The sequence below is a fragment of the Pygocentrus nattereri genome, chromosome 21, assembly GCF_015220715.1.
Source record: "Pygocentrus nattereri isolate fPygNat1 chromosome 21, fPygNat1.pri, whole genome shotgun sequence".
NCBI classification, from domain to species: Eukaryota; Metazoa; Chordata; class Actinopteri; order Characiformes; family Serrasalmidae; genus Pygocentrus; species Pygocentrus nattereri.
Window position 1 is genome coordinate 35,463,177 of NC_051231.1, and position 26,155 is coordinate 35,489,331.

Consider the following 26,155-nt stretch of genomic DNA (forward strand, 5'->3'; position numbering starts at 1 on the left):
AGATAAAATCACTTTTAAGGTAAACTCACTTTCAGATAAAATCACTTTCAGATAAAATCACTTTCAGGTAAACTCAGTTTCAGGTAAACTCATGCTCAGGTAAGCTCATTCAGGTAGACTTGTTCAGGTAAACTCACTTTTAGGTGAACTCACACAGGTATATTAAGTCTCAGATATACTGTTTAAAAAAGCTTTTAGTTTGGAAAAAAAATACATTCTGTTGTTTTATTTGTGTGTTTTAAGATCAGATCGACAGAATCAAAGTTTCAGTCATGATCATGCAGGTGTGCTGTACTCCAGGCAGGGGGCACTGTGCTACTGCAGGCAGAGACAGGATGTGAAAGGGTTTGAAAAGAGAGAAAAACAGCAAGAAAGAGAGCAAGAAAACAAAGAGAAGGAGCGAGAGAGAGAGAAAGACAGTGAGAGAGAGAGAGAGAGAGAGAGAGAGGAAAGTGAAAAGAACAGAAAACAGCAAAACAAAAAAGGGAGAAAAGGAGGAGAGAGAAAAAGAGAACAAGAGTGAGAAAAGGTAGAGAAGGAGAGAGAGAGAAGAAGAAGGATAGATAGAGGAGGAGAAGTTTAGGATGGAGGTCCGAGCGGAGCTGCTGAAGAGTATCTGGTATGCCTTCACCTCTCTGGACACGGAGGACAGCGGGAAAGTGTCCAAATCACAGCTGAAGGTGAGAGAGAGAGAGAGAGAGAGAGAGAGAGAGACAGAGAGAGACAGAGAGAGAGAGAGAGAGAGAGAGAGAGAGAGAGAGAGAGAGAGAGAGAGAGACAGAGAGAGAGAGAGAGAGAGACAGAGAGAGAGAGAGAGAGAGTATGTGTGTTTTTCTTTCTTTCTTTTTTTGCTCTTATGCTATTGATCTTTTACTAATCCTGTAAAAACTTTCTATGCTCTCTGAGTGTCAGAAGGTCTGTGGACTCCAGCGTTTCTCCTGAAATGAAGGTGTTATTAGTGAGTCTGTGCTGTAGTAACAGCCTCTACTCTTCTTGAAAGGCACTAGATGTTGAATATTGCTGTGAGGATTTGATTGTGCATTAGTGAGGTCAGGTACTGATGTTGGATGGTCAGTTCTTGATCACTAACTCATCCCAAAGGTACTGGATGGAGCTCCATCACTCCAGAGAACACAGTTCCACTGCTCCACAGCCCAATGCTGGGGCTGGGGGTCTTTACACCCCTGTAGCCAACGCTAGTCACTGGAGACCTCAGGCTCAGACTAGTGGATGCACAGTGTGTGTGTGTGTGTGTGTGTGTATTAGTAGATGTGTGATTTTAAATTGTGTTCAGGAAATGATCTTCAGCGTCGTCTCAACATGGAGAAACTGTTGGTGATTGTTTTGTTAAGCAGTTAATCTCTGTCATGCACTGCAGCTTTACAGAGTCTACAGCACACTCACACACACACACACATCCACACACACACACACACACACACACACACACACTCACACACACACACACACATCCACACACACACACACACACATCCACACATCCACACGCACACACACACACACACACACACACACACACACACACACACACACACACACACACACACACACACACAAACACACATCCACACATCCACACGCACACACACACTCACACACACACACACACTCATGCTGCCTGGTTAAACAGCTGGTTAAACATCGTCCGTCCCATCAGCTGTTCTACTTTACTTTCTACTCAGGAGTTGTTGTATTGTGTTGTTTGCTGTGCAGGTGTTTGTGTTATTATTCGATCTGTGTTATTGTTCGTATTATTGTTGAGATGTTTTTGTCTAGGTGTTGTTGGTTTGCTGCTTTTGTTGTTTGTCATGTAGGTGTTGTTGCATAACCTGAACAGTATGTATTGTGTGTGGTGGGGTAGGTGTAGTGCGTTATTGTTGATTGTGTTGTTGTTTGTTGTTTAGGTGTTCACCCATAACCCACACTGTGCGTTGCTGTGTGTTTGGTTCATTATGTGTAATTTGTTTATTATTTATCTGTTGAATAGGTTTTGTCCCACAACCTGTACAGTGTACTGAGGATTCCTCACAATCAGGCGGCTCTGGAGCAGCACTTCAGCGACGATGATGACGGACCTGTTTCCAGCCAAGGATACATGCCCTATCTCAACAAATTCATACTGGATAAGGTACATTCCCACACAGACACATGCCCTGTCTCAACAAATTCATACTGGATAAGGTACATTCCCACACAGACACATGCCCTGTCTCAACAAATTCATACTGGATAAGGTACATTCCCACACAGACACATGCCCTGTCTCAACAAATTCATACTGGATAAGGTACATTCCCACATAGACACATGCCCTGTCTCAACAAATTCATACTGGATAAGGTACATTCCCACACAGACACATGCCCTGTCTCAACAAATTCATACTGGATAGGGTACATTCCCACACAGACACATGCCCTGTCTCAACAAATTCATACTGGATAAGGTACATTCCCACACAGACACATGCCCTGTCTCAACAAATTCATACTGGATAAGGTACATTCCCACACAGACACATGCCCTGTCTCAACAAATTCATACTGGATAAGGTACATTCCCACACAGACACATGCCCTGTCTCAACAAATTCATACTGGATAAGGTACATTCCCACACAGACACATGCCCTGTCTCAACAAATTCATACTGGATAAGGTACATTCCCACACAGACACATGCCCTGTCTCAACAAATTCATACTGGATAAGGTACATTCCCACACAGACACATGCCCTGTCTCAACAAATTCATACTGGATAAGGTACATTCCCACACAGACACATGCCCTGTCTCAACAAATTCATACTGGATAAGGTACATTCCCACACAGACACATGCCCTGTCTCAACAAATTCATACTGGATAAGGTACATTCCCACACAGACACATGCCCTATCTCAACAAATTCATACTGGATAGGGTACATTCCCACACAGACACATGCCCTGTCTCAACAAATTCATACCGGATAAGGTACATTCCCACACAGACACATGCCCTGTCTCAACAAATTCATACTGGATAAGGTACATTCCCACACAGACACATGCCCTGTCTCAACAAATTCATACTGGATAAGGTACATTCCCACACAGACACATGCCCTATCTCAAGAAATTCATACTGGATAAGGCAGGACATATCTTGACGCTCTGTATTGCCCATCTAATATGTGTGTGTGTGTGTGTGTGTGTGTTGTCAGGTCGTGGAGGGGACATTCGAAAAGGAGGAAGTGGACGCCCTCTGCTGGACGCTCTGCTCTAAGAAGAATTACCATCCCAACACCAACGGCACTGCGGTTCTCTCCAATAAAGACGCCGAATTCTTGTGGTGCCTCTTTAACTTCCTCACAGAGGACAAATACCCGCTGGTGCTGGTCCCAGAGGAGGTGAGGGTTATTAAACAACACAACACAGTTTGAGGCGAGTAATGATTTAAGCCTGGTGCTTATTGTGGAGACATTAGAATGTGCTTTATTTATTCATTCCACAGTCAGTGATGTCTCTCGAACCTCCAGAAGGCCTAGAGAGTGATGTTTTTAAAATCATTGTGAATCAAATCATGATTGGCTGGTTCCTCTGTCACTTCCTAATGATGCTGGTACTTAATCTATTGTGTGAGGCCTTCAGTGCAGCTCCTGAAGTCCTGAGCAATAGTTGAGCAGAATCTACCCAGATACCAGAGACAGAAAAATCCTGATTGGGCAGTTTTCTACAGAGTTTAACCACTTTGTTTACAAATTAAAGTTAGCAATGAAATAAGAGTTCACTCTCAGAAATAAACATACTGGACTGTCACATTGATGAAGGAGAAATGTTCCTGGACAGAACCTTCATTTCTAACCGTGTGTAACTACAAAATGCACAGTTTTTTATTTCTCAGAGATCAGTAGCTCTTCTCTGGGGGCCTGCCTGTGTTCTCAGGTGGAGTACCTGCTGAAGAAGATCTGTGCGGTGCTGAACGTGGAGCTGAACAGTGTGGATCTGGAGGAGTTCTGGACTCAGGAGTGTGTGCGGGAGGGGATGAGTGTGTGGAGCTTTCTGGAGCTGGTGAATTCGGGGGTTTTGGGCCGAGGGCTGGACAGAGAGCGCCTCAGCTCGGCTATAGAGGACGTCTACAGAGAGATCGTCGGCAATGTCCTCAAAGAGGCATGGAAAATCACGAATTAATTGACTTTTTAAAATTCCCCAAATTCCCCCATAACTCAGGGTTTATGGTGTAATCAGAGGTTCAGAGGGTTTGGTGTGAAGCGGTTCAGACGTCTTTACAGTGGTGGTGATGGGAACCAGGCGTCGCCATGACTACAACACAGATATAGACACTTTATTTACCATCCAGAACCACCAGAGAACCTACACGAGTCTTCTGAGCTTATATGGAATGCTGATGATGGAAAACAGTGGAAAATCTGGAATAATGAGTTTTCTTTGGGGACTATTTTGCCGCACAGCGCCCTGCATGTCTCCCTCCACCATGAATGGAGTTGAAGTTCTCTAAACTCTCATAAAACAGCGTCTCAGTCATCAGGCAGTGAATTCAGAACCAGTTCATGTAGGAACTTTCTGTAGGAGCTTTTAGAGGGACGTCTGGTTCCCATCACAACCACTGTGAGCAGTACTGACTCAGTACGTTTATCTAGAACAGAGAACCACTCTGAACGGCTGTGTTTACATCTTAATAACATCTACATGCGTGAATGTAGAAGATTCTGTGTACTTCTCCTTTATGGAGGATGTTCTCAGATGCGTCCTAAATGTGTTCCAGGGTTACCTGTGGAAGAAAGGTCACCTGCGGCGGAACTGGACGGAGCGCTGGTTCTGCCTGAAGCCGAGCGCTCTGTGTTATTACACCAGCGAGGACAGGAAGGAGTGTAAGGGCAGCATCGAGCTAGACAACAACTGCTGCGTGGAGGTGCTGACCTTTAACCTTCACCTTTCACCTTTAGAGCTAACGCTAGCAGCTTCAGCTCAGTCACACCTGCTGTACCACACCTGAATACACTCCGCAGGTGAGTTACAGCAGGTGGACCACCAGACTGATCTGGACTAAAGGCCTCCAGGACCAGAGCTGGACACAACGGACCTGAAGCCATATTCACATGTACAGTCTTGTGCAAAAGTGTTAACACCCCCTGATCAAAATGCAAAGTCCTCCACAGACTCACTGCTGCACACTGTAATACACAGGTACTGATTATTTACTGAACTGGTGTCACGATCGGCCCCTCCCAGTCCTGTCCATGTGCGTCCGTTTTAGTCCTGCCCCTCGTTTTGTGACTCCGTCCTTCATTGTTCTCACCTGTCCCTCGTCTTCCCTCTGTTACTTAAGCCCTGTGTTTGCACTTTGTCTTTGTCCTGGTCTTTGCTGGTCTTTGTCCTGGTCTTTGTCCTGGTCTTTGCTGGTCTTTGTCCTGGTCTTTGTCCTGGTCTTTGTCCTGGTCTTTGCTGGTCTTCGTCCTGGTCTTCGTCCTTGCTCTGTGTGATGTGTGCTTTGTTTTGTTCTGTTCTGTTGTATTCTGGTTTGTCTGTCATGTCTGCACCCCGTTCTATCCGTATTGGCTCAATGACCCTGGGCCGTGATGACCCTGATTTTGGATTTGCCCTCAATAAAAGTTGCTTATCTCCGCACATGCGCCCGCTACCTCGCTCTGCGTCACCAACTGTACATATTTGGAAATAACAAAGCGTAAATTATGGAAAACACAGGGCGACGTTTTGGTTTTATTTATGTTTTTAATATATTAAATTCAGTAAATAAACAGTACAGCAGCTTTTGCATATGACTGTATATTATTGAGAAATGTAGCACACACACACACACACACATGCAGACACACACACACAGACACACACACACACCAAAACACACTCACACGTATATGTATATACAGACTTGATGTACTTCTCTGATAAACAAATTTACAAAATTACACCAAAAAATCTAACGTGTTAATGGTGTTCAAACATTTACTGTGTCTGTGTGTGTGTGTGTGTGTGTGTGTGTTTCAGGTTCTTCCTGAGAGGGAGGGGAAGAGGTGTATGTTTTGTGTGAAGACCCTTAATAAGACGTATGAAATGAGCGCACCGGACAGCAAACAGAGGCAGGAGTGGACAGCAGGTAACACACACACACACATGCACTCACACACACACACACACACACACACACACACACACACACACACACACACACACACACAAACACACACACTCATACTCACACACACACACACACACACAAACACACCTATACTTGTAATTATCTCTTAAGGGGGACACCAGTCAGGGACATGCTATTCGGGGACACCACTTTCCCGTGGTCCTACAGACATGAAAAAAATCATGCAAGTATAATTAAAATTAAGAAACACCAAGATCATCTCAGATTTTTGATTTAACCAAGTAAGTTTCCCAGTGTGTTCTGGTCCTGCCAAATGGGGACTTGGGACTAAATTTGCATAACACAGAAATTCTGTGATTATTATAACTTCATGAGGACGGTACTTGGGACCTAATTTGCATACACACAGATCAGTTAAAGAACATCAGGGGGACATTTAAAATCATTAAACTCCAAATGTAACTCAAAATATTTGTAGTTTCTTTAAGTGCATACACAAGACAGCCATTTTGGTTTAACAAATTATTCCTTTTTTTTTCCAGTCAAATAAATGTATTTTGTATTCACATAACACAATCCTAGTCTATAGCACTGTGATTTAGTCTATAGTGTTTTAGACAGTTTTTAGCTTCAATGGACAAAGAACTACTATATGCCAATATACCATTTTCACTGCCCTACAAAACTTGAACTTATTTTTGTCCTTTTAAATTTAGAACACATGAAAGCAACAATGCGATTGTGAACAGTGTGCCAAAACCTTTTTATTATTTTTTTTTTTTTGGAAAAGTCAGCTCTTACACGTATACACCAGTCAGATATAACATTCTGACCACCTCCTTGTTTCTACACTCATTGTCCATTTTATCAGCTCCACTTACTATATAGCTGCACTCTGTAGTTCTACAGTTACAGACTGTAGTCCATCTGTTTCTCTGATATTTGTTAGCCCCCTAAACACTGTGTCCACTCACTGTCCACTCTATTAGACAGTCCTACCTTGTCGGTCCACCTTGTAGGTGTAAAGAGATGACAGCTCATCTGCTGCTGCACAGTTTGTGTTGGTCATCCTCTAGTCCTTCATCAGTGGTCACAGGACGCTGCCCACAGGACGCTGCCCACAGGATGCTGTTGGCTGGATATTTTTGGTTGGTGGACTATTCTCAGTCCAGCAGTGATACTGAGGTGTTTAAAAACTCCAGCAGCACTGCTGTGTCTGATCCACTCAGACCAGCACAACACACACTAACACACCACCACCACGTCAGTGTTACTGCAGTGCTGAGAATGACCCACCATCTAAACAGTACCTGCTCTGTGAGGGTCCATGGCGGTCCTGACCACTGAAGAACAGGGTAACAGAGTATCAGAGAAACAGATGGACTACAGTCTGTAACTGTAGAACTACAGAGTGCAGCTATACAGTAAGTGGAGCTGATAAAGTGGACAGTGAGTGTAGAAACGAGGAGGTGGTCAGAATGTTATGCCTGATCAGTGTATTTACATGTTTTTCAAATGAAATAAACAAAAAAAATTACACATTGTGGCTCAAATCTCTCTTGTAAGCCACAATGTGATTGTGAACATAGAATTTAACACTCGGCCAATCTCTGTTTTTAAGTGCTGAAGGCTCAGCTCTTTTGCACTGTTCGCAAGGTAGCTTCCCTGGGACACGGCATGAAGTGATAAAGTTTTTCAGGTTTGTTTCCACGGCCTGGATCTCAATCACTTCCCAAGCTTTTCTTCTTTTCTGTGCACGTGTTTTACCTAAGTATGAGAAATAAATATTATTATAAAGGAAAACACAGTACAGTGATTAAGTAAATAGTGAATTTGTTGAACTGTTTCAATCATGTTGTTGAACTCTCACAAGAAATTATTAAAATTATTTTGTGTGGACATTACATTGGTATTCAAAACTTCAGATGCAAGCATAAGAACCGCTGATAATCATCACTCACAAAAGTTAATAAGACAAACAACAGCAAAAGAACAAAGTATACTAGGAGTGTTAAAAATCAATTTTCTGACAATTTTTGGCTTTAAAATCATCTGCCAGTTTAGTACCGGGTATTAACACTGTCTGGCCATTTTATCAGTAATCATACTGTACAGATGCATTACATACGTGTACCATTACTAACTGTAGCTCACACGTTACTTGAAAAGTCAAGCTGTGGTGTTAGACATCATCACACAATTACAGGAAGAAACGATCAGAGTCGTTTCAACAAACTCAAACACACAGAAACGTTAATGTGGGATGAGGTCAAATGGCGAGAGAGATTAATAGATTTATGGATTAGATGTAAATATATTAATGTGAGGATGCTGAAATGCTGATTATTTTGTCCTGTAATTGTGTGATGGTTTCTAACACCGCAGCTTGATGCAGGAGCAGAAACACCGTGGGCCATTTGCTGTGAAGGAGAACTACACTTTCCTCAACACTTACACTTTTCCTTAACTACCCAAATCACAATCAGACCTAATGAGCATTTCTGTTCATTATCTCATCAATCTAACATATAAAAACCAGTCAGACAGTCTCAGGGAGATATTAGCAGCTTGTGTCTATTACATTTACTTTGTGCACAAATCAAAAAAACAAATAACGCATGTTGAGTTAAAAAGGAAACATGACCACGATTAAAAGAAATGAGGGAACGATTTAAGAAATCGTAACCACAAATAAAAGAAAAACGTGTGTACGAACTGCAAAATGTTCTCTCAAGTTTATTTTTTTTCCTCCGTCCCCTCCAGGGCTCCATAATATATGGAAACTATGCTGCAAGAACAGCCAGTTTTGAATTCAGGTTCTGCATCACAGGAACCAACCTATTCAGCTTACTGCCTATTTACACTGAGGTTCTAAAAAGTCTTTCACTTCTGAATGAGGTGCAAAGCACAATCTAATCTGAACAGAGATATCTGATCATATTTCAATCTTAGAGGCATAGAAACAAAAACCTGTTTAATTTTGTTTAAAAAAAAGAGGCTGGGTTGGGACATGGTCATGTAGAAATGATTTTGACTACTCAAGTAATAAGTAGACCTCAAGAGAAAAAAAAATACAATTAAATGTGTCATATAGTCCGTTTAAGCAATGACCAGTGGCAAAAAATAAAATAAAATCTGTTTACTGTGGTCACTAAAACATGAGGTTTAGGCGATTTAACTTCATATCTTTATTTTGTGTTGAATGACAATTTTATTTACACTAGATTACACTACTCCTTTAATTAATTCAGTGCAAAAATTTAAAAGACAGATAATTTAGAAGATGTTCCTGTTTTTCTGATGACATGTAATCAGGTAAGAAATACAGTGAAATAAGGTGTTCTGCCTGGCTCTGCCATTGTTGCTGCTTAGTGAGTTTTGTTTCCACAGCTACAGTTTTAAGAGAGAATTTTTTTCAGCATAGCTTTCATACCAACTGTTTCATTTTACTTGTCATACCAGTGACCCTGACCTATGCCAATGCAACAGGCACAGCAGTGTTGCTGTGTACACCTATCGGCCACTTTATCAGATATCTGTACTTGATAATGATAAGGTACGTGGTCCTAACAAGCTCAGAACTGCTGCAGACTCCATCATTCTCTATCACTTCAGGACTTTTATTTAGATCCATAACGTCAAGGTTGCTTCTCTCTGTAACACCCATGACACCTGAAGATGTGCTATGAGGGACAAGATTAGAGGGGGTAGCTTCATCCACAGAAGACAGACACCTCCATTTCACTGGTTTACGGGAGGTACTACTCTCTGAACTACTTTTGTTCCCTTCATCTCTAGAGTCAGGGACATACTCCTCTCCACTGTCTAAAGTAGAATCAAATAGCTCATCTGAATCTTCAGGAACAAACCTTCTCATCTAAAAATCTATAGTACAAGGGTAATTTTTTAAATGCATCAGAACATCAGAAATTAAAAGGCAAATTCATAAACCAAGCCTATATGACAAGTATTTGTCTCCTGCATGATTTTCTGAATATTTACTTTTTTCATGGATTGCTGAAAGACAAATGACTACTGAATCGGGATTCCAATATAATATACACCATATTGCCAAAAGTATTCAGTCACCCATCCAAATCATTGAATTCAGGTATTCCAATCACTTCCATGGCCACAGGTGTATAAAAGCCCTTAGGCCTGCAGACTGCTTCTACAGACATTAGTGAAAGAATGGGTCGCTCTCAGGAGCTCAGTGAATTCCAGCGTGGTACCGTGATCGGACACCACCTGTGCAACAAGTCCAGTCGTGAAATTTCCTCATTACTAAATATAGCACAGTCAACGGTCAGTCATCACCAAGCGCAGTGCAAAGCGTCGAAGGCAGTGGTGCAAAGCGTCAAAGGCAGTGGTGGTGTGGGGTTGTTTTCAGGAGTTGGGCTCAGCCCCTTAGTTCCAGTGAAAGGAACTCTTAATGCTTTTAGCAGACCAAAAGATTTTGGACAATTTCATGCTCCCAACCTCATGGGAATAGTTTGGAGATGGCCCCAAACTATTATGCATATACAAAGAAATATTTTACAAGAATAAAATTACACAATTCTGAAAAGAGCTGTGAATTTGTTTCTAGTTTTGTGCCATACTACCTGATGTACAAATTATGGAAGATCTAGGATGTCTAGTAAAACAGTCACTACATTCTTCAGAATGAACATCATACCCATGTTCAGTCTCAGTGATTCTAGTGTCAAAGTATGGGCATGACTTGGCTCACTGCAAGAGGCATTGGCAAAAAGGAATTCAGTGGTGTATTTGAGAATTTTACAGGAGGATATCAGCCCAATCAGTTTAGAAGTAAACCTGGTGTTCAATTTGATCAAAGAGCAACAGAACAAGTGAAAATACAAAATCAAGCATACTTACGTCTAAAGAAAATGAAAATTAGATATGGAATGCCCCTTAGTAAATACCCAGACATAAATTCCACTGAGATATCATATTAAGTCAACTAAAGATCAAAACTTTTACCCCTTTCTGTAAAGAGCATTTACTTTACCTTATTTGCACAGATTGATGGAGATATGAGGTGTGCAAAATATTTCATGAAGCTCTATTTTAACTGCTGAAATGTTAAAAACTTCTCCTTTCACGATTCCAGATCGTGATAAGCATCCTGTATTATGTCACAGTTTGCCATAGAAATTAGATGATATAACAAAAATAAATTTTTAATAATAATAATAAATTGCTGACTACATCTGAATATTGTACATTTTTTCCCTCATCTTGCTTGGTGTGTAATAACCTTAACACGTGCACGACACTGCAGTGGCAGTGAGAGTTTGTTAAATAATGGCTGTTGTGTGTCTATGGCCTGCAGCTTTTTTAATGTTTTGAAGTTCACAATAACGTTACTGTGTGTCTTTAACATTGCAATATACTGCATATACATTATACTGGCACATGCCCATAAATTCATTGAAATTTTCAGTTATTAATTAATATTCTAATGAAATTTATCTGCATTGGAATGAATATGAAATACTTACTAGAATACTTCTAGTCCTTCGTAATTTAGGTACACGCACATGCTCGTCATCAGTATTTCCAGACGAAGAACTCTTCAATAAAAGAAGAAAAACATACAACATTGTTGAGGGAGTTGCAGAGTTAAATCAATGTAAAAAAGAAGTATGCTCATGACATAGTTGCACAAATGTAACAGGCTGAAGTTAAATAATTCCATACAGTATTAAATCTACCGACAATTTAATTAAGACTGGGAAGGTGCATTGATATGAGAGCCTATATTACGTTCTAACATTTCTTCTCAAAACAGAAAATTGTATGAAAGTTCATTCATACTGAATTGTTAGTGTGCTATACTGTAATTAGGAACTTCTTGTCATTCAAAAGTTCAGCTGAGCCCATGTCCTGATTACAACTTCAGAAAGCTTTTAAAAACTAATGACTTTTAAAGACATGTACCTGCCCAGAACTGCTGTTGTTGCTGTGATCCTTCAGAGGCTCTGACTGACTAGACATAGGGGTGACCCATGCAATCTTCTCAGGATTGGAATTTCTCATCTGTAAAGTTAAAATGTACATGACTACAAGAGACTTGAAAATGAATAGGTAGAACAGGTAGCAAGAAGGAGTCTTGACTATGACAGTGGCTAATGATTCTCTTTGACAAAACAGCAAAACTGTGTCCTCCTCTGTCATCTGTAATATTATATATTTTGGAATTAAAATGTGAGATAATGATAAAACATACTTTGCAAAGCCCAAGGTATGCTTAAAATCCTACACAATTTCAGTATTGAGTATATAACTTAGGCTGACAAGTATACACACACAAGTTAGTCAAGTATGAAAATGACCTTAAAGTAAGCAAAATCTGTACTGTGCCCTAAGAAGCAATTGTACAAAATTCTGATTTGGTGATTTTCATGCCTAACAAACACTTGTGAATAACCACAAGACACTTACCTTATCACTTGCTGAGGAACATGCAGACAGAGCAGGTCTGGACTGCAATGGCAGACAGTTCTCTTGAGCACTGCTCTCTGAAATTGTGTCCTTCTTAGACCTCTGCAAATATATGGTACAATTTTACAAAATCATGAGTTAGTACACAACTGAAGAGATGCTATGCAATTGAACAAAAACGCCTTTAAGAATATTATCCTTTAGACAAGAATGAGAACAATCAAAAGGCTTCAACTCCAGACTTTAAACAGATTTTCAGAAAGTAGGTGGTTAAATCTTGGCCCGTCATGATCACTTTTGTCATACAAATAATAGTGATTAATGATTTAATTGTTCACTGTATGCAAGCCAAAAGTAGCTGAATTAGCTGATTAACCTGTGTTTGCTTAGTAGCTAAATAATAAACTACACTGTTGTGTGCATATACATACTCACAAGTGTCTATAGATTAATAAGTTATGAAAAGAATTATGAGTTTTTCCCACAAAGAACTAAATCATCAAAACAAATTTTGCCATCATACATGCTAAAAACTTTAGAACTAGCTGCACTGTTAACCAAAACAAACATTACTCACTCTAAGTCATAACTGTTTTCATAAGCCTCATAATGTCATCAAGTATATTTATTTCCTCACCACAATGCACCCAGTTCAAATTCTGCTTTTTGTAACAATGACTGTGAAATCTAATGACTTACATAATTGTGATCATGTCAAATAAATTTAGCGTTTATGTAATAACTGTGACAAGCTTACATCAATGAGGTACATCAATAGTTCCATTCAACAACAGCGAATACAAAAATTTTTTAAAAATGAATTCAAGGTCAAAAATACTTTGAGGACGCCTAACACACTTTATGACCGTCTGATTATCACAGCTCAAGATATACTTTTCCCCTTTGATTTTCTAATTCTACATATACTGTAAAGATGCTAAATTCAATTTCAACCTTGTTGGCAATTTTCAGATCTAAGAAACACCTGGGAATGACCACAAGAGACTTACTCTGTTTATGTATAAAAATATCGACACTTTAGAATCACAATGAGATAAATCAGAAATCTTCAGCTCCAGACTTTGAACTGGATTATCTGCTGGATTTTCATCTTTGGTTGGAATAAAATTGGTCCTTAATTACATAGAAAATGTATTTACAAACAGTAAAAAAGATTAAGAAACTGAATTCAAAAACTTACAGACCTCTGAGGTAAAAGATTTCAACATTAAAATCGGACATTTAGACAGGCTTTATAGTGCACCGACTCATTCAGATATATAAACATTTTTGTAATTAATGCTTACATCTGTCACTCAAAGTGCTTATGCACATTAAGGCCTAAACATTCTTTGTGAGGACGCTTAACACATTTTGTGACCAGGACACAATTGAAAGACAGAAGTGTTATGTGTATATGAACTCTATTACATTGGACCAAACATAAAGCAGAAGACATGTTACAACTTTGCAAAACTCAAACATGCACTGAGATATGCAAATGTAGTGTTTCCTCACTGCTTACACACATTAAGGCCTAAACATTCTTTGTGAGGACGCTTAACACATTTTGTAACCATGTGACTTGTGGGGACACTATCCTAGCTGAGAGTATTTTCCCAACATATCTCTCATTTACACATATTTAACCAAAGCCTGCATCATGGGGACTCCGTGAAGTCATTACATACAACAAACATAACTGACAAAATATGATGTTCTGGAACTTCCAAACTTGCTCACAATATACTTTTGCCCTTTCATTTTCTAATTCTATATATCGTAAAGCTACATGTATCAAAGTTGGCTGTTTTCACATCTAAGGAACACCTGTCAATGACCAAAAGAGGCTTACCTGATCACTTGCTGAGGAACAAGTAGAAAGAACAGGTTCTGACGGGGATGGTGGCTGACTCTCTTTGATGTTACTCTTGGAAACTGTGTCCTCCTTGACCTGTTCAAATATGGTACATTGAGAAATTAACCAAGAAATTCAAAGACAGACTTCATATATACATAACACTTCTATTACATTGGACCAAACATAAAGCAGAAGACATGTTACAACTTTGCAAAACTCAAACATGCACTGAGATATGCAAATGTAGTGTTTCCTCACTGCTTACACACATTAAGGCCTAAACATTCTTTGTGAGGACGCTTAACACATTTTGTAACCATGTGACTTGTGGGGACACTATCCTAGCTGAGAGTATTTTCCCAACATATCTCTCATTTACACATATTTAACCAAAGCCTGCATCATGGGGACTCCGTGAAGTCATTACATACAACAAACATAACTGACAAAATATGATGTTCTGGAACTTCCAAACTTGCTCACAATATACTTTTGCCCTTTCATTTTCTAATTCTATATATCGTAAAGCTACATGTATCAAAGTTGGCTGTTTTCACATCTAAGGAACACCTGTCAATGACCAAAAGAGGCTTACCTGATCACTTGCTGAGGAACAAGTAGAAAGAACAGGTTCTGACGGGGATGGTGGCTGACTCTCTTTGATGTTACTCTTGGAAACTGTGTCCTCCTTGACCTGTTCAAATATGGTACATTGAGAAATTAACTAAGAAATGCAGACAGACTTCATATACACATAACACTTCTATTACATTGGACCAAACATAAAGCAGAAGACATGTTACAACTTTGCAAAACTCAAACATGCACTGAGATATGCAAATGTAGTGTTTCCTCACTGCTTACACACATTAAGGCCTAAACATTCTTTGTGAGGACGCTTAACACATTTTGTGACCATGTGACTTGTGGGGACACTATCCTAGCTGAGAGTATTTTCCCAACATATCTCTCATTTACACATATTTAACCAAAGCCTGCATCGTGGGGACTCCGTGAAGTCATCACATACAACAAATATAACTGACAAACTATGATGTTCTGGAACTTCCAAACTTGCTCACAATATACTTTTGCCCTTTCATTTTCTAATTCTATATATCGTAAAGCTACATGTATCAAAGTTGGCTGTTTTCATATCTAAGGAACACCTGTCAATGACCAAAAGTCACCTGATCACTTGCTGAGGAACAAGTAGATAGAACAGGTTCTGACAGGGATGGTGGCTGACTCTCTTTGATGTTACTCTTGGAAACTGTGTGCCATTATTGTTTTCCACATCAAATGGATGCTCTCTCTCGTCCACTAAGCGAGGAACAGGAAGCTAATATTCTCATTTACCTCCAATATATCATTCGGTCTTTCCCACTTTAGCTAGAACGTGATATTACTCAGGAGACAAACTTTTTGATTGTCTTATTTACCACAGGACTGATCTCAATGCAACCACATGACATCACAGTGTGACAATGGGGGCCTAGTCATAGAGGAACTTTGCCTATTTGCCATATTCTTTATAATAAACATTTCTTTCTTGTTTATATATAATAATTTAATAGCACTGTAATATGCATAATAGTACTTTAATAGTGTTGGATATGTACACTGTTCCAAGTGTTAACAGCCTGGGTTCCCTTTAATACATTTTCCTACTCGTTACTTCTCTATGAGAAAGCAAACAGTAGGTTTAAAGATTGAGATTTAAGTTTTATTACAGCCAATCAAAAGTACTGCAACATGCAGAATTTAACTGCTCTTGTTCTTTCAGCTCTAGAAAACTGTTTGGAGACTCTGGTGTACAGAAACTACGTTTTTAAGAAAAACAGCTGATTTCAGCCCTGCAGTGCAGGCAAGGCACTAGATTTACACAATTACTAGCTGATTAAAACATGTAAGGGCTCCCCAGTAAAACATCTCAGCATGTTGTTCTGTTTGTCTGATCTGCTGCAGAAAGTGCTCAGAACTACAGGTCTGCAGGACCACCTCTCAACCAACACCAGCACCATGCCATGCCCTCCCCTCCCCCCACCGCTGACCTGCTCTGCGCTCTCTCCCCTCCCCCCACCGCTGCTCTGCTCTCTCTCTGCGCGCTCTCTCCCCTCCCCCCTCCCCTGCTCGCTCTCTCCCCTCCCCCCTCCTCCCCACTCTGGGCGAAACCCGGGCAGCGAGGCTGTAACAGCGCTGCGCTCCGAATAGAGTTCGGCTCTTTCCGCCTGTCAGTACTTACGGCGGAAATACCCGAAGTCATACACGATTTAATGATTGGTTGGACTCTGCAGAATCTGCCTAGTAACCAATACGCACTTTGACTTTGGTCGCATTCGGGCCACAACTTTTAAAGAAATAAGACAGAAACTTCATCTGTGAAGTTTTATGAAATGTAATTACATAAAAACAGACATGAACTGATTATATGAATGAAGCGAACGCGGGGAAAAGCCCAATAATCACACAGATTTGAAGTCCAAACCCAGCTTAGATGGTCTTGCCAACCGATTTAATGGGGAAAAGGACATATGATAATGCCTCATATGAATTGGTGACAAATGTCAACAAAGTGTTTTTATTACACAGACAGGAAAATTTGCCAGTGTAGGGGAAACAGAAGCGTAGGGAATACGTGATGTTACCTTACAGCAGTGCGTCTAAAAATATGTTTAGCGTCTAAAACGCTGTTTAATAGTCGCCAAACTCGCCGGTGTAACTGAGCTGTCAGCGCTGCTCCTCCGCCCCTCCCTGCCCGGCTCGGCTCCGCTAGCCTAGCCTAGCCTAATTAGCAGCGTTCGTTCAGGAAACTAACGCCTAAGAACCGAATTCCATGTCCTTTCCCGAGTCTTAAGGATAAACAAACGTCTTCAAACACAAAAAAACACAAACCAGCATAAATAGCGAATTCCTTACCTTTCTGTCCGTTTGGACGAAGCAGAGAAAATCACCAATTAGCCACACAGCCGTGCAGGAGGAAGCGAGGCAGGATGGGAAATGTAGTTTTCGGCGAATTCCTGTCGTAGTGTTCACGGACCAAGAGAGCAGCTTCAAAAAACTACACCGCCATTTTAAAACTTCAGAATGTGGCTTTCTCGCGCAGCTGCGTTAGCTGATTTCACTCTTTACAAACACGTTATAAAAATGCAAAAATGCATGAATATACTCTGAAAAACTGTAGAACTATGACTGTAACTCACATTTTACGAATTATTAGCTTTACTGCTGCACAAAAATAAGTAGTTGTACTGACCTACTGAATGCTCAGCATGTTAAACCATAAAACACGATTAAGTTAACAATTCTGTTAGACTTAATAATTACTCTATATAGATTTTATGATGTAATATACATTAGGATTGTACTGTAAATGTTTATTAGACCAAAAAACTGGACATTTTGTGGGAATTCATATTACCTTCACAGCTGAATATGTTCGTTTTAAGTGCTAGGTCTGTTTACCTTCTAGTGCGCATGCGCAGTGATCCCCTCAGGACGGATTTGCATAAATTAGACTTGCATAGTGTGTTAAGCGAGCGGGCGTGGCCCCATCCCTTGCAAAACCAGCTCCAGACTACAGAGGCCGCTGTGGAGCACAGCTTCACACACACACTTCGGTTCCAAACCTTCCTCCTGGGCTTTAGCTAAATCAAGCGGGAGGCACCTAGTCATACCCTCTGCTACACGTTTTAAGGGGTCTCCCTTATGGGGACCATGGTTTTTGTCCCCATAACGGTTTGCGTCCCCATTTGGTTGGTGTGTAAACAGGGTTGTGTCCCCATGAAAATAGGAAAACAAGTCCACACACTCATACTCATACATGCACTCACACACACACACACTCATACTCATACATGCACTCACACACACACACACTCATACTCTCACACACACACACACACACACACACACACACACACACACTCATACTCACACATGCACTCACACACACACACACTCATACTCTCACACACACACAAACACACACACACACAGAGTGTATATGCTGTATGTGGGGGTTACTCAGCTCTGTCCTGGGGGGCTTTAGTTCAACACAGGTGGGAGATTGACCCTCTATAACACACCTGATTACACTCCAGGTGTAGAACTGGACGCACCTGATTGACTCACATACAGGCCTGTGTTGTCATTCAGCCTATAATGGGGTTTCTTCACACTCTTTGCTACAGGCACAGCATGGAAACGAGTTCAAGCACAGAAATCAGTGTAGCGTAACCATGGAAATGAGTATAGTTCAACCACAAAAACAGTTACAGCGTAACCATGGAAACAGGTGTAGTGTGAAATGAGTATAATGTAATCAAGCACAGCATAAGCAGTGGGAACTCGTATAGCGTAGCCATAGACGCTGCTGTTGTTCAGGCATGGAATGGAGTGTGTCCTGCTGCTGCGTATATCAGCAGCGGTTGTGGTTCTGATGGACCTCCTTCGGTCACCCCGCGCTTTGACTGTGTTTTGTGGTGTGGATAATGAGGGCGGGGCAGGAAGAGCAGCGCTGCAGGGATACTCACAGACCCGACATCACGCTGAACTTTCCTCTTCTCCGCTCCCCTCAGTAGAAATGGTCTGAGAGTGAGTGTTGCTTCCTCTGCACTGCAGCTTTAGAGTGTTTTCCTGCTCCTGCAGAGCTGCTGCTGTAGGTATGTGAGGTTCTCTGGCGACTCACACTCAGTCTGTGTTCAGCCATCCAGCAGGCCATCCGGCTGCGCTCGGAGGGGAAGAGCTCGCTGCACAAGGAGCTGAAGGCCCGGCGGCAGGAAGTGCGGGAGGAGCGAGAGAGGAGGCGCGCCATGAGGGAGCAGGAGACCCAGAGACTGCAGGATCTCCAGGGAGAGAAGGAGCAGAAACAGGCAGAACTGGAGCACCTGAAGGAGGCGCAGAAACAGGCTCAGGCTTCATTACTGCAGGAGGAGGAGAGGAGGAGAAAACAACATGAGGAGCTGCAGAGAGCACTGGAGGAACAACTACGGGAGGCAGAGGAGGTGAGGAGAAGAGAGAGGAGGAGAAAAGGGAAAAGAAGAGGAGTTAGCAGAGCAGAAAAGAGGAGAGAAGCAAATGAGAGAGGACAGGAGAGAAGGAAAAATGAGGAATAAGAAGCTAGGAGAGGAGGAGAGAGGAGAGGAAAAGAAAGGAAAAAATGAGGAGAAAAGGGGTAGAGGAGAAGATGAGCGAAAGAGCAGAGAAGATGGAGAAGAAAGGAAAATAAGAGGAGTAAAGGAGAAGATAAAATAGGTGAAGAGAAGAGGAGAATGGAGAGAAGAGAGAGGTGGAGAGAGGAGAGGAGAAGAGTTGAGATAAGAGAACTCCTCTTAAGATATGAGAAGAAAGGAGATAAGAGATAAGAAAAGGAAAGAGGGGAGGAGAAGAAAGGAGATAAGAGAATGAGATAGGAGAGGAGAAGAGAGGAGATAAGAGAAGGAGAGTAGGAGGAGAGAGGAGAGGAGGAGGGAGGAGAGGAGGAGAGAGAAGTGGAGGAGAGGAGGAGGGAGGAGAGGAGGAGAGAGGAGAGAAGAGAAGAGGAGAGAGAAGTGGAGGAGAGAGGAGAGAGGAGAGAGGAGAGGAGGAGGGAGGAGAGGAGGAGAGAGGAGATTAGGAGTGGAGGAAAGAGGCGAGGAGGAGAGAGAAGTGGAGGACAGAGGAGAGAGGAGAGAGGAGAGGAGGAGAGGAGAGGAGGAGAGAGAAGTGGAGGACAGAGGAGAGAGGAGAGGAGGAGAGGAGAGGAGAGGAGGAGAGAGAAGTGGAGGACAGAGGAGAGAGGAGAGGAGGAGAGAGGAGTAAAGGGGAGAGAGGAGAGGAGGAGAGAGAAGTGGAGGACAGAGGAGAGAGGAGAGGAGGAGGAGAGGAGAGGAGGAGAGAGAAGTGGAGGACAGAGGAGAGAGGAGAGGAGGAGAGAGGAGTAAAGGGGAGAGAGGAGAGGAGGAGGAGAGGAGAGGAGGAGAGAGAAGTGGAGGACAGAGGAGAGAGGAGAGGAGGAGAGAGGAGTAAAGGGGAGAGAGGAGAGGAGGAGGAGAGGAGAGGAGGAGAGAGAAGTGGAGGACAGAGGAGAGAGGAGAGGAGGAGAGAGGAGTAAAGGGGAGAGATCTCCAGGTTTATGAGGTTTAGAGATCATACAGAACTTGTTTTAAAGTGATTTTGTTTGTAAAGTTATAAAGTAACAGTGAACCAACAGCAACGATCAGCTCAGCTCCTCATAGAGTTACAGGCAAACCTGAAACACCTGATGATGGTGTGTGTGTGTGTGTGTGTGTGTGTGTGTGTGTGTGTGTGTGTGTGTGTGTGTGTGTGGAGGCCCGTGCGAGTATGCGTGAGGAGATGGCTCTGAAGGAGCTGGAGGCGGAGCATCAGCGGAAGAGGATCAGGGAGCTGGAGGAGCTTCAGCAGCGTCTGGAGGAGGCTCTGCACCAGGAGATCAAAGCCAGGCAGGATGAGGAGAACTACAGATACACACAGGCCAGGTATACACACACGCACGCACATATACACACACACACACACACACACACACACGCACGCACGCACGCACACACACACACACACACACACACACACACACGCACGCACGCACACACACACACACACACGCACATACACACACACACGCACACACACACACACACACACACGCACAGTAATGTAAGTGGCCACTTTATTGGAAACAGCTACCTTGTAGTTCCACTTTATTTATTTATATTTGAATTTTTCCTGATTTAAAACGTCTGAAGCGTCACAGCAGCTCGACTCCCGTCTGTCAGCCCTTCTTTTATGAGTGTGTGTTGATTTAATATCTGGACATTTTCATTAATAGCTTTTATAGATGCTGTGTGTCCAGGTGTAGACGCTTTACTGGCCTCCCCGGTTTATTACGTGTGTGCGTGTTAATGTAAACGAAGCCGCGGTGCGGCTGTGATATCGCCTCGTCAGTCGCTGGTCTGCGCTGAGAGGCTGACGAGGTTTTGTTTCCCACAAATGCAGCTCAGCAAACTGCGCAGCTCAGTCAGAGCGCGAGTGCACGAGGCCGAGTGGAACCTTGTTTTCTCTGTCTCTGAGACAAAGAACCCTCACGACTTCCTGTCAGCTCGGCTCCGGGGCCGCAGCTCGCGAAGAGAAGAGCAGAGCGCGTCATCCCCACCCAGACAAACGGACAGACTCCCCTCACAGCAGCAGCTCTTCAGTCCACGCACAGATTCTAGATCCCAGTGAGCCGCGCGGTCAGAAAGCACCTCGTCTGGACTGTTAGAGGTTAATTAAAGAGCTCAAACTCAATTTCCTTCACTTTTAAATAAATTCGCTCCATAAACAGTTCAGACGTCAGAACCTCCTCACTCTGCAGTTCAGTGTATGGAAGTTAAACTGCAAAAACAGACCGTTTGGAATTTGCTGCTTTTGTGACATCACAAAACCAACACATTAATATGGAGCATAGATACAGCAGTTTTGCCCCACCCATTATCTGAGGTTCCTCTGATACTCTGTTACCCGGTTCTTCAGTGGTCAGGACCCCCATGGACCCTCACAGAGCAGGTACTGTTTGGGTGGTGGATCATTCTCAGCACTGCAGTAACACTGACGTGGTGGTGGTGTGTTAGAGTGTGTTGTGCTGGTCTGAGTGGATCAGACACAGCAGCGCTGCTGGAGTTTTTAAACCCCTCAGTGTCGCTGCTGGACTGAGAACAGTCCACCAACCAAAAATATCCAGCCAGCAGCGTCCTGTGGGCGGGGTCCTGTGGGCAGGGTCCTGTGGGCAGTGTCCTGTGACCACTGATGAAGGACTAGAGGATGACCAACACAAACTGTGCAGCAGCAGATGAGCTGTCGTCTCTGACTCTACATCTACAAGGTGGACCGACAAGGTAGGAGTGTCTAATAGAGTGGACAGTGAGTGGACACAGTGTTTAAACACTCAGCTGTGACCCACCACCCAAACAGTACCTGCTCTGTGGGGGTCCATGGGGGTCCTGACCACTGAAGAACAGGGTAACAGAGTATCAGAGAAACAGATGGACTACAGTCTGTAACTGTAGAACTACAGAGTGCAGCTATACAGTAAGTGGAGCTGATAAAGTGGACAGTGAGCACAGAAATAAGGAGGTGGACTTAACGAAGTGGCCGGTCAGTGTGTATTTGAAAGGTATTTAGTGGGAACTTGAGATAGAAGAGAACCGGAGGATATCGGCTCTTTGTTTGTGATGATACAGGCTTCCGTATCACATCTTTGAGGGAATCTGATTGCTGACCAGACTCTCACTTTCTGTGATGAAGCTGTTTGTTGTTGTTATTTATGTTTGTTTGAAGGCTGCTGGCAGAGGAGGAGGAGAAGACAAAGGCTCTGCTGTCTCTGCAGGAGGAGCAGGAGGAGCTCCTGGAGCAGATGCAGAAGGAGAAGAGGGAGCTGAGGAGGGACATGGAGGAGAAAGCTAACGCTCTGGAGGAGGCTCACAAACAGCTGGAGAACATCCGCGCCAGCCGACACAGGGTGGACCAGGACATCGCGGTGAGGGTCTTCCTTACTCTTATCCAGAGTGACTTCAGTTTGACCAGTTAGGAGTCTTGCTCAAGGACTCTTATTGGTAAAGTGCAGGACATTTGTCCAGATGGTGGACTGAACCGCTACACTACACCAACCACACTGTGTGACAGTCAAGTGGCTAAATTCACTAATTAGTAAATTAGTCCGAGAATCTCTGGACCTATTGTTTGTTTGTGGAGGATTGTACTGGTATCTGGTATTTAATTAAATATCTGGGTATCTTCTCAGGCGGCCCAGAGGAAGCAGCGACAGGCCAGCACGAGTGTTAAACACTGGAACGTCCAGATGACCCGACTGATGCACCCCATCAGCCCTGGAGGTTTGTTACTCACACTGCTGCCGTTAGTGGTCAGTTAATAAATAAATATATGTGTGAAGGATTTCCCGTTAATAATTGAATAATATGGTTGATGTATTTTGCCAAATCTCTTCCCTTATGAAGTGGGCAGTCCTAATCTACTTCATGTGGGCCTAAGCAATGTCCTCACCAGTCACCAGGGTGATAAGGTTTGCCCCGCCCACGCGGCTTTAACTCAACTCTGTTCAAGAGAAACGTACAGAGAAGGCTAACCACCCAGCGAGAGCTAACCCAGCACACACAGCTGAACTATCACGCTGGTTTTTCTCCTTTCGTGCCTCCGTTTATATGTTTGTTTATTCAGCGGGTCCCAGCGGCGTTCCCTGGGTGCAGGTTCAGTGGTTCTGTGTAAAGCGGTACGCTTTGGGTTCAGTGTGAGGCAGTAAAGGACAGACCAGGCGTGTCTCATCTTTCTAATCAAAGCTTCAGGTCATTTACTCATTTCAGAAAACAAACTCGGGCTCTGAGTGGCACAGCTGTCTAAGCCCCCCTCCATCACTGCAGGCTGCTGTTCGATCCCGGATCGCTTGCTGTGACGTCAGTTTGGGCGTCTGTCAGCTGACACACAGCGGTGTGAAAAAGTGTTTGCCCCCTTTCTGGTTTCCTATTCTTTTGCATGTTTGTCTCATTTAAATGTTTCAGATCATCAGACAAGTAAACACAAAATGCAGTTTATAAACGAAGGTCTTTATTATTCAACAGAGGAAAAAAGAAAGCCAAGCCTGCAGGGTCCTGTGTGGAAACGGGATTTTAACAGTTAAGTGTGACAAACACGCGGAAGAAGACGAAATCAGGAAGGGGGCAAACACTTTTTCACACCACTGTACAGAATTAGCAGTTAACCTTCTCCTCCAAGCGTGTTGAGCTACAGTGCCGTTGGGTTAGCAGCAGCTTTATCTGGAGGAAGAGCGTTCTGGCCTTCAACCTCCCGGCATGGTAGCATTGCCTGATAAAGGGAGACCTGGCTCACTAAATTGGTGAAAAGTCCGCTGAACAGCTACGTTCCCTCCAAGATCACGTGACACCACACGCCAGCGCCGCCAGGCAGCTACGTTTTGGCGCCGTGAGGAGACGAGATGACAGTACACTAGGGCAGGGATCCAGCCTCGTGACCGGAAGGTCGCCGGTTCGATCCCCTCGGCCGACAGTCCATGACTGAGGTGTCCTTGAGGAAGACGCCTGACCCCCAATTGCTCCCCGGGTGCCAAGGATAGGGCTGCCTACTGCTCTGGGCAAGTGTGCTCACTGCCCCCTTGTGTGTGTGTTCACTATTCACTAGTGTGTATGTGGAGTTTCACTGCACGCGTGGGTTAATGTGGATGGCTAATTCCACAGTGTGCAAACACAGTGACCAATGGTTGTCAAGTCTAACGCTTTCTTGCCTTTGAGTAATTCTGTATAACATGTTTTACGATAGCAGTGACCGTGCCGTCTTTTCCAGATCGGAGGGCCTTGGCTCCGGCCATACGGGTGCCGTCTCTCGGGGATGGCAGACTTCCAGCCACTAGGGGCAGCATCAGGGAGACGGACAGACACAATGGAGACGGAGAGAGCGAGAGGGAGGATGGAGAGAAGCCTAGAGTGCTCCACAAAACGTACTCTGAGCCCGTCTAGACAGGAACTCGCGTTAACTCAGCCTAACTCAGCTGATTGACCTACACGCGGAGTTTTGCTGAACTATCGCTTTAATCACAGCTCTGTATTAGAAATGCTCCAACAAAGGTCTTACATGCGGAATTTCACCTGTTCTGTTGGCCATTTTCTGTGTTTTGTTGAAGGATAGTAAAATGTAAAGTGCACCAAAATGTATTTTAGACCTTTTATTCAACATTGCAGTGGATTTGAGATGTTCTTCACTGATTGATAATAAATTGTAATAATCTATTTATAGGCTTTTCCGTCATGTTTTATCGTCACTTCCGACCATTTTTAGAATAGTTGACACTAGAAATTATCGTGAAATGCGTCAGATTAGCATCATTATATTTACAGCGTTGGTTTGAGTTGTTGGAAACAGTGTTGGTTTCGTTTTGGATGAAATTCTAACTTTAATACTGATTCACTGGTGAAAAGTTCTTCTGTCTTCCTCTGAAGTTTGATCCAGCTCTGGAAATCGTGCCGTAACTGCTTCACACTGCTGAACGTGTCACTTTTAAACCATCACTAGTGTAAAGTTCTGTACTGCACGACTGGAATCTAAAGAGACAATAAAGATGAAGGACCCAGAGCCGTCGGTGGAGCTCGCGGCCTTCTTTAGTCCTGTCTGAGGTGGACTTCGTGCTCTTGAGTGACCACAGGCCACCTTCACCTTGGTGTGCTGTGAGTCTGTAACACCAGGCTGAAGAGTGCAGAGAGGTAAGAAGAGTTTGGGTGTGATATGATCACTTTCTGTGGTTTCACTTCCTGTTTCCTGTACCACGACCTGACAGTCAGAAACAAACCCCAATGTGTTTTAGACCCGAGCAGCGCAGACGAGCCCGAGCCGAGCCGGTCAGGCCGTTCACCTCAGCACGGGGCAGTGAGGAGGCCCGTTTACTCTTCTGCTCAGACGCTTCGACGCCCTTGCTTGGTTTTTCAATTTTGAATCAAAGAGACAAACAAAATTTGAAAAATGCCCGAACTGAATAAAAGTGCTTTGTTTGGTGAACACTGCCACCTTGTGGCCGTGCAGGGGAACTGCGGAGGGAAAGAAGGGCGAAGGTTCCAGATCACTGAATAAGCCGCATTTGCGCAAATGATCATCTCTTCATCTCTTTCACTCCCAGTCCAAAGTGTCAGGAAATATATACGA

General features: G+C 43.2%; 1 protein-coding gene across 1 annotated transcript; it reads left to right on the forward strand.

Annotated features, from left to right (window-relative positions):
• Positions 1–476: 476 nt before the first annotated feature.
• def6b (DEF6 guanine nucleotide exchange factor b) lies at positions 477–25,252 on the forward strand. The gene is made up of 11 exons (XM_037532041.1): positions 477–680; positions 2,009–2,149; positions 3,227–3,412; positions 3,948–4,172; positions 4,789–4,935; positions 6,033–6,141; positions 19,163–19,461; positions 20,768–20,934; positions 22,772–22,970; positions 23,235–23,325; positions 24,806–25,252. The coding sequence occupies exons 1-11, from the start codon at positions 585–587 to the stop codon at positions 24,976–24,978; spliced, it is 1,833 nt and encodes a 610-aa protein (XP_037387938.1). The 5' UTR covers positions 477–584; the 3' UTR covers positions 24,979–25,252.
• The last annotated feature ends 903 nt before the right edge of the window (positions 25,253–26,155 follow it).

Bases quoted from the DNA above. Each gene is read 5' to 3' on its own strand.
- def6b (XM_037532041.1), top strand. From the start codon at position 585: ATGGAGGTCCGAGCGGAGCTGCTGAAGAGTATCTGGTATGCCTTCACC. The intron at 2,150-3,226 runs GTACATTCCCAC...GTGTGTTGTCAG, and splicing joins ACAAATTCATACTGGATAAG to GTCGTGGAGGGGACATTCGA. The intron at 4,936-6,032 runs GTGCTGACCTTT...TGTGTGTTTCAG, and splicing joins ACAACAACTGCTGCGTGGAG to GTTCTTCCTGAGAGGGAGGG.